Source organism: Triticum aestivum, chromosome 5B, assembly GCF_018294505.1.
Source record: "Triticum aestivum cultivar Chinese Spring chromosome 5B, IWGSC CS RefSeq v2.1, whole genome shotgun sequence".
Classification (NCBI taxonomy): Eukaryota; Viridiplantae; Streptophyta; class Magnoliopsida; order Poales; family Poaceae; genus Triticum; species Triticum aestivum.
The window spans coordinates 702,135,524-702,144,191 of NC_057807.1; the positions used below are offsets into that span (position 1 = coordinate 702,135,524).

General features: G+C 43.7%; 1 protein-coding gene across 4 annotated transcripts in view; it reads right to left on the reverse strand.

Annotated features, from left to right (window-relative positions):
• Window positions 1–3,536: 3,536 nt before the first annotated feature.
• Window positions 3,537–8,668, reverse strand: part of LOC123117821 (probable peptide/nitrate transporter At3g43790) — a 6,115-nt gene continuing 983 nt past the window's right edge. Inside the window, exons 2-17 of one of the 4 annotated variants that reach the window (XM_044538496.1) lie at window positions 7,333–7,373; window positions 7,138–7,198; window positions 6,880–6,982; window positions 6,688–6,790; window positions 6,551–6,604; window positions 6,410–6,472; window positions 5,890–5,939; window positions 5,726–5,801; window positions 5,441–5,623; window positions 5,189–5,276; window positions 4,932–5,017; window positions 4,737–4,844; window positions 4,317–4,361; window positions 4,149–4,237; window positions 4,003–4,046; window positions 3,537–3,878 (exon numbers count right to left, since the gene is read on the reverse strand). In XM_044538496.1, the coding sequence (XP_044394431.1) occupies window positions 3,781–3,878; window positions 4,003–4,046; window positions 4,149–4,237; window positions 4,317–4,361; window positions 4,737–4,844; window positions 4,932–5,017; window positions 5,189–5,276; window positions 5,441–5,623; window positions 5,726–5,801; window positions 5,890–5,939; window positions 6,410–6,472; window positions 6,551–6,604; window positions 6,688–6,790; window positions 6,880–6,982; window positions 7,138–7,198; window positions 7,333–7,373 (1,292 nt within the window). In that variant the 3' untranslated portion in view covers window positions 3,537–3,780. Of the gene's footprint in view, window positions 3,879–4,002; window positions 4,047–4,148; window positions 4,238–4,316; window positions 4,362–4,736; window positions 4,845–4,931; window positions 5,018–5,188; window positions 5,277–5,440; window positions 5,651–5,725; window positions 5,802–5,889; window positions 5,940–6,409; window positions 6,473–6,550; window positions 6,605–6,687; window positions 6,791–6,879; window positions 6,983–7,137; window positions 7,199–7,332; window positions 7,374–8,668 lie in introns of all 4 variants that reach the window. The other 3 variants (XM_044538497.1, XM_044538495.1, XM_044538498.1) reach the window with 3 other exon arrangements.

The window sequence follows — 8,668 nt, forward strand, 5'->3', positions numbered from 1 at the left end:
CTTTTGTTAATTAATTAAACAGTAATTAGATTAGTTAAATCCTAATTAGAATAAACAGAGTATGACATGCGGGACCCACACGTCGGTTTGACCCAGTCAACCTCTATTGACTGCTAACATCATGCTAACGTCATGCTGACATCAGCAATCACTGTTCTGGATAATCTTGCATTAAAATAATTAAATAAATCCTGAAAATGATTTAAATCTTTTAAAATTAATAGAAAATAAACTGTAGCTCAGATGAAAATACTTTCTACATGAAAGTTGCTCAGAACGACGAGACAAATCCGGATACGCAGTCCGTTCGTCCGCCACACACCCCTAACCTATCGAACTCGCAACTTTCCCCCTCCGGCTCCTCTGCCTGAAAACACGAAACATCGGGGATATTTTCCCGGATGTTTTCCCCATTCGTCGGTATCACCTACTACCACGATTGGGCACCCCTAGCACCGTTACTTGTCTTGTCATGCATCTTTATGCATCTGTTTGCATGGTATTCATTGTTTCTTCCCCCCTCTTCTCTTCGGTAGACTACGAGACCGACGCTGCTGCTGCCCAGTTCGACTACGGAGTTGACGACCCCTCTCTCTTGCCAGAGCAACCAGGCAAGCCCCCCCCCTTGATCACCAGATATCGCCTATTCTACTCTATATTGCTTGCATTAGAGTAGTGTAGCATGTTACTGCTTTCCGTTAATCCTATTCTGATGCATAGCCTGTCATTGTTGCTACAGTCATTGATACCTTACCCGCAATCCTAGATGCTTAGTATAGTATGCTAGTTTATCATTATTGGCCCTACATTCTTGTCAGTCTGCCTTGCTATACTATTGGGCCGTGATCACTCGGGAGGTGATCACGGGTATATACTGCACATACATTCATACTATACAGATGGTGACTAAAGTCGGGTCAGCTCGAAGAGTACCCGCGAGTGATTCACGGATTGGGGGCTGAAAGGACCTTTGTCCCGACGGCCCTCTGTGTGGATCTTTGTGGCGGAGCGACAGGGCAGGTTGAGACCACCTAGGAGACAGGTGGGCCTGGCCCTGTTCGGCGTTCGCGGATATTTAACACGCTTAACGAGATCTTGGTATTTGATCTGAGTTGGCTACGAGCCTATACGCACTAACCATCTACGCGGGAGTAGTTATGGGTTGGACTGCGTTAACGCAACTTCCTTTGTAATGGAGGTTGCTAGGTCTGCTCACCGGCCGCGTACGCAACGTGCAGGTGTGCTCAGGGCGATGGGCCCAGACCCCTGCGCGCTTAGGTTTAGACCGGCGTGCTGGCCTCTCCGTTGAGCCTAGGTAGGGCTGCGACGTGTTGATCTTCCGCGGCCGGGCATGACCCAGGAAAGTGTGTCCGGCCAAATGGGATCAAGCGTGCTGGGTAAGTTGGTGCACCCCTGCAGGGAAGTTAATCTATTCGAATAGCCGTGATCTTCGGTAACAGGACGACTTGGAGTTGTACCTTGACCTTATGACAACTAGAACCGGATACTTAATAAAACACACCCTTCCAAGTTCCACAGACAACCCGGTGATCGCTTTTCCACAGGGCGACGAGGAGAGGATCGCCGGGTAGGATTATGCTATGCGATGCGACTGGAGATGCTACTTGGAGATGCTACTTGGAGATGCTACTTGGAGGACTTCAATCTACTCTCTTCTACATGCTGCAAGACGGAGGCTGCCAGAAGCGTAGTCTTCGACAGGATTAGCTATCCCCCTCTTTCTGGCATTCTGCAGTTCAGTCCACTGATATGGCCTCCTTACACATATACCCATGCATATGTAGTGTAGTTCCTTGCTTGCGAGTACTTTGGATGAGTACTCACGGTTGCTTTCTCCCCCCTTTTTCCCCCTTTCCTTTCTTCCTGGTTGTCGCAACCAGATGCTGGAGCCCTGGAGCCAGACGCCACCGTCGACGACGACTACTACCCCGGAGGTGCCTACTACTACGTGCAGCCCGCTGACGACGACCAGGAGTAGTTAGGAGGATCCCAGGCAGGAGGCTTGCGCCTCTTTCGATCTGTATCCCAGTTTGTGCTAGCCATCTTATGGCAACTTGTTTAACTTATGTCTGTACTCAGATATTGTTGCTTCCGCTGACTCGTCTATGATCGAGCACTTGTATTCGAGCCCTCGAGGCCCCTGGCTTGTATTATGATGCTTGTATGACTTATTTATGTTTTAGAGTTGTGTTGTGATATCTTCCCGTGAGTCCCTGATCTTGATCGTACACATTTGTGTGCATGATTAGTGTACGATTGAATCGGGGGCGTCACAACGACACCAGAGCGCCGCTGTCATCCGATCATCCGATCTAGGGTTTCCCCCAGAGGTAACAAAGAGTGGCCTTGAACTTCTCCATGGTGATGCCTTCAAGAAGGGAACGGTGCAGATAGTGTCGCCACCGCCAGCCTTGGCAGAAGCCGAAAGCAAGTTTTCACCCAGATCTGTTCGAAGGAATCCAACTCCCATGCACGGCTGCCGCCACCACTAGGCTGAGCACACGCCGCCGCCGGCATCTCCATGATTCCCAGAGGCCGCGAGATCACCGGGGGAGCCTGGCCACCAGATGCACCACCACCGCCATCCCGCAGGGCCACCGGCCACTCCCATCTCCAAAGCCTCCATCCCCCATCCAATCTAGGAGTACCCAGATCCGCCGCCAGGAGGCAACACCCATGCCAGGGACGCCGCACCACCGTAAGGGATGCCACGCCGTCGAGCTAGCAGGGCGTCATGGGAAGGCACTGGGGACGGAAGTGACCTGCTGCCCTACGGTGCTGTTGAGGAGAAGGAGCCCCACATCCCACCTCGCAGAACAGGTGACGAGCAGCCCCGCCGCCGCCAACGCCACGAGGGCTTTGCCCGGTGGCGCCCGTCGACGGCGGCGAGGGGAAGGGCAGCGGGGAAGGGAACCCCTAGGCGGTGGCGGCGGCGCGCTCCCGGGTCGCCCGCGGAGGGGGACGACACGGGAGTCGTGGGAGGTCAAATCCAATAATGACATATAGAATCTTGATGTTGTCTCGTGCATTAGTTGTATGGAGATTCATCGAAACATGGGTCCAAAAAGAGTATAAGTTCTATTATGATGGCATACATGGACAGCGTGTAAAAGAAATACATTATACACCAGTACTCTACCTCACCCGCTCCTGAGGAGTAAACTATGATCCTTTGCACGGGCACTCAGCCACCACTTCACCGCGTACAAACTACAGGTGCTCGGCACATAAAGGCTTGTGACAGCCAACAGACTAAAAGGGAGGGTCCATGTGAAGCCTCTGTAAGCCGAGTGTCCGGCTCAGTTTCCTTCGCTGCGATGGCCAACCATAGATCGTCACGCGCCCGCTCAACTAGCCGAGCGTCTTCTCAAGGCACACGGCGTAGGTATAAGCCGAGTTTATTTCAACCCCAGGGACAACCACGGGAAGCCCCGTGTCTAAACTTGTCCTACGTCAAAACACTAGACAACTAGTGATTTTTCTGTAGTGCAAGGTACCATATGCAACTCTTCTGATCAACAATCAACAGACAAATTCTCGATCTTCTTACCAGAAACAAGTTATCGCAAACCAAAGCACTTTGTGCCTAGGAGTTCTCACTAAAAAAAGATATCACATCATATCTAATAACAACCAAGAAACTATGAAAATATCTGTGACACAATACATGAAGTTACGCAGTTTTTGACTTAGGGCTACATTCTGTGGTAGTGCCCCTAATTTTAATTAGCTGGCTACATGTACATCACTACATGCCCATCATTTCATCACACTCGTCATAGAGAAAAATGGCTTGAACGTCAGCAAGAGCCCGATTACTGACACCATGTTCAGTATGAAGAACAAGATATGATCACCTATATATTGGACGATAAATAAAATAAGAATATGCTCTAATAATATGTGCCCATTTCCATTCAATTTAAAGCAAAGTATCAATATAAATGCAATTAGCTTGGGTTGGACGACCAACGTGTTTACCTGGTAAGAACAATCTAGTTATGTTCTTTTGAGCCCATGAAAACCTGTAAAAAGGCAAGAGATTAGCTAACTATGAAGCACACTAGCGGCCAAGCAGAAACTTAGGGCCATTCCTACTCAAAAAGCAAAAGAAACCATGTACTTACAAAATTCCTCCTGCTGCTGGAGCTACTGCTTTAAAGATTGACATCAGAGTCACAGAGATACCATTGGCAACACCCCTTTGTTCTTGTATCTGTACATGTTTTCGTCAAAAACGTTCGAACATAGCAAAAATAACTCAAAGAAAATGCTACGAGACAGATGATACATACCACTGCTGTGTTTTGTAGAATGTTGCACGCAACAGTAATCGTAGCCTGTTCCATTTTAGAAGATGTGTTAGAATAGTTAAATTGTCTAATAAAACCACTATCCATGGAGCTTGTTTTCTCCATACTAAATGTTTAATTTTACTTCATTTGCACAAGTGGTGCTCAAACATACGGTTTCTCTAGATTGCCCAAAAACCTTCATCATTATATTTATATTTTTAAACGGAAGATTTTATTTCTCTTCCGGCCTATACACCAAGACGGTAAAAATGTTTGTATAGGATGATTACTAATGTAAGCAATGAGGCGTAATTTTTTTGTATTGAATGAGTTCTAGCTTTTTGCTGAACTGCTAATGAACACCCCCAATTTCTATTATTTCACTTTAACCAAAGCAACAAAAGAATATGCTAGACTTTCCGCAAACATATTCTTCAGAAGTGAAGCTATATTGATGAGTACTTTGAGCTCCACACCATATAGGTTGCCCATGAATGGATACGTTGTAAGCAGAAGTATAGATAATACCTGAAAAAATACACTTGGATTCAGTATTGTGCAATAGATAAATTGTATTGAATAATTACTTTGACATTAAATGGTATTTGCACATACCGCTGCAAAACGAAATGGCTTGATTAACCCAACATACTTGGCAAGGAGTGGGTAAATCACAAGTTGATACACCAAAACACCAAAGCCTACAAGATCGAACAAAAACAGAATACGTTAAAGGGAGTCAAAACTAGTGTTACATGTAATAGCTAACGAAGCGATACTACGTACGCATATGTTGATTTCATTCTTTTTGGGTTGATTTTGTTTCTTTTGCGCAATGATCATATTATGAAATTAGAAGGAACACCACATACCTGAGATAGCTAGCACGGTGCCAACATCCTGAGATGTCAAACTTAGTCCATGATATTTTCTACTGCTCACAGCCCAGAGTGAAAATATCTGAAGATCAAATTTAAAAACACATGCAAAGTTGCTTTAGTTCCTTATTAAAAAAAGTTGGTTTGGTTCCTAATATGATTGTTCCCTATAGGATAGATATGATGAATACAAGCATCTTTTCATACTATGCTTAATCTATTTCAGATACCTAAATATAGATTTACCTCGAGATAAGCTGTATCATGAAGAGAGAAGACACAATAGAGGGTTATTGCTGACATCAACTGACGATTCTTTAGCAGGCTCTTCGTAGATGCCATTCTATCGGATCCAAATTGTTTAGCTTTCCCATCTTCTATGTTTAAATCGGTGACTGGTGCACCCATTGCGTCAATAGCTTCCATTTTCTCATCATGGTACATGTGCAGAGTTTCCTTAAAAAACATTTATTCAAGTATAGGAATTCAAGGGTGATAAAAGAATCACATGGAGATTTTGGGGGGCAATACCGGAAGCCAAATGCATGCAACACCCGCTGCTGCCGCTAGAGCTGATATGACGAGACAAGGGAGGAAATATGGAAACCTATAAGTAGATGTAATTTGACAGGTTTATCTTACATTCCCAATGATGCAAAATTTATATCACTGAAACAGTATGAGTGATAATTTACCTTCCAAATATGGATTCCTCTAAGAAAAGATTTGGGTACTTCTTTGCAGGCTGATAGAGGGCAGAGAATACATAATGTTAGCGAAAGCCATTCATATAAGATCACTAATCACTATCCAAAGGGACATTATATGTTCATCCTGCGAAAAAAAGTTCTGCTTATCACTTTCAACGATTAAAATATAAATATATGGAAATTCCCTCGGAATAAACCATTTCTAAGCTTTCATTGAAATGCCATGATAGAAAAGTTCTAGCTATTGGTCAAGCTTTGCGTTTTTGCATCAATTATAGTAGATGATACATTATTCTCAAGCTCTACACCATGGTTAAATATAATTATGGCGACTTAATGTGTTATTGCAATAATGAATTTGATGGACTACCATATGCAACATCTTTTCCATGCACTTGGAAGCTACTTGACCTTAGTTTGGTAAACTGATTAAAAATACAACTTTAGTTTTTCGGGGCTAGTTATATATTTCTTTAACTCTATATCAAAGTTGACTGATCCTTACTCGTGCAAGAAATCCTCCAATGGCTGGACCAATAATAAGAGCTATTGATCGCGAAGATGTAACCTGTGACATAATGATAAACATAATTATCAGCTAATAATTGAGTCTGAAACACTAAACATAAAGATGAATTGTTCTTACAAGAGAAATTCCTAGAGCTTGGTGCTCTTTCCTGCAGACTTCTGAAGCATAGGCCTAAGGAATGCAAACACAACCATGGGTGTTAAACAACTAAGTACTTCTTAATTCATCTAGTCACTAAGAGACTAGCAAATTACCTTGATTGGTCCTAATATACCACAGAGTAACCCAAGTAGCCCCCTAGTAATAATTGCCATCCAGTACGTCGTGCTAAGGCCGAAGAGTGTGTTAAATACAATCCTGAAAAGGAAGATGTATAATAGGGTTTACTTTGACTTAATTGAAAGGAGAACAAAATAAGTTTTCATATGTAACTGAATCAGCCATACACTGAGAGGATACTAATCATAATGCAAGGCTTCCTCCCATATTTGTCAGCAAACATGCCCCATGGCACAGCACTAGTGGTTCTTCCAAGGAAATATGCAGCCCCTGAAGACAGATAGTTTACAGTAAGTAACTACGTATTGATATAAAAACACTGTGGTCACGTTATAGTCTACTCGATGTACTTTATTGTAGGCTCTTCTTCCTGTGTTTTTCCCAAAAAAAATGTCAATTGGTCTGAGGGGACAATTAGTGCTCACCGACAAAACCAGCATAGAACCCAATGTCTTCTTCTTGCTTTGCGATGTTCAAGTCCCTAATCTGTTGCATCATAACAAAGGTGAATATGTAATTAATAACCACTTAGTTTGTAATAATTCATAAAAGCAAACAGTAACTTGCGTGCACATAGTCAGAATATATAGATGCCCAAGTTATGCAACATCGCTACATACCATGAAGTATAAGTAGGGAAATAGAGACTGGATCGGTAGCGCTGGAAAGATAACAGACCAGGGTGTTAGTTAGCAAGCCCTAAAATTTATAAGATATAGCTGATCTAATCATCTAAAACAACCTAAAAATATGTAAAGTTTTTATTTTTCTTACAGATTAATTCAGGTGCAAAAGAAAATTGGAGTTTCGTAAACAAATCGCATGGCTAATGAATAAGTGCAGAAAGACCCAAACATGTTTGGGAGTTGGGACCATGCATGTCTAGATGTTGCGAAGTCTGAAATCGTCATCAGAGTATATATTGATTCAAATCGACTGGAGCATCTACCCCTAGATATCATCCTGAATGACATATATAGACGTACACTAGGCAATCTGGAAGTTAGGACATACTCCCTCAATTCCACAACGTAGCGCATATTTTGTTTTCCGGAAGCCAAATATGTCTATATACTTGGTCAAGTTTAAAAAAATATCAACATCTACAGTACAATATTCAGTAGCATTACCTACATCAGGAAGTATACTTCTATATTTTCTACATCCTCCAGATAATACCACTAGTATCACCGAGGATGCATCATGCATGGCACCGTGCGTACGACAGTACGAGTAGAGTAGGCACCCACCCGATCTACTCGTCGCCACCATGTAGTGTTGTCCATGCCATACGATATGATACGACCTACCTGCTACCTACCTACCTCGCTCCTCCCTACCGCGTCCCCCGCAACTAGATGTGCTCGCCATATGCTAGGAATTGAATTGTGACGTGTTTGGTTGGCTACACCAACCCTAACCAGGCTCTAGCGGGTTAAGTACTGAGTTCCTGTTTGGTTGCCTGGCTTGCACGTAGAAACTGCCTCGCACGAAACTTAAAGCGCTCACAGCCAAGCCCACCAAGAACGCTCAGATCGACCATTTTCCTAGATACAGGTTTGGGCTAGTGCAATTTTCACTACAGGAAGCATGCGAGCTGGGATAAATATAGGCAACCAAACGGCATGCATGTTGAATATGATTCAGAGCCTGTATACCCTTAAACAGGTTCCACTGATGATCCGATCAAGACGGACCGGAGCCACTGGAGTACATTGTATATCACGTGAGAAATATGTACAACTAGACAAACCACTGACACACCTGTCATGCTATTTCCGCTTTCCATCACCGGTGGATCATTTCTTAAAACTCAGTACAAAGGCAGATGCTCATACACATACGAACATTCGTCCCTATGGATGCACGCACATACACACACTTCGAAAGGCTCAAATCATGAGGTTAATTACTATGAAAAGGTACGTCCTTCGCATGGAGCTATATATCACCTAG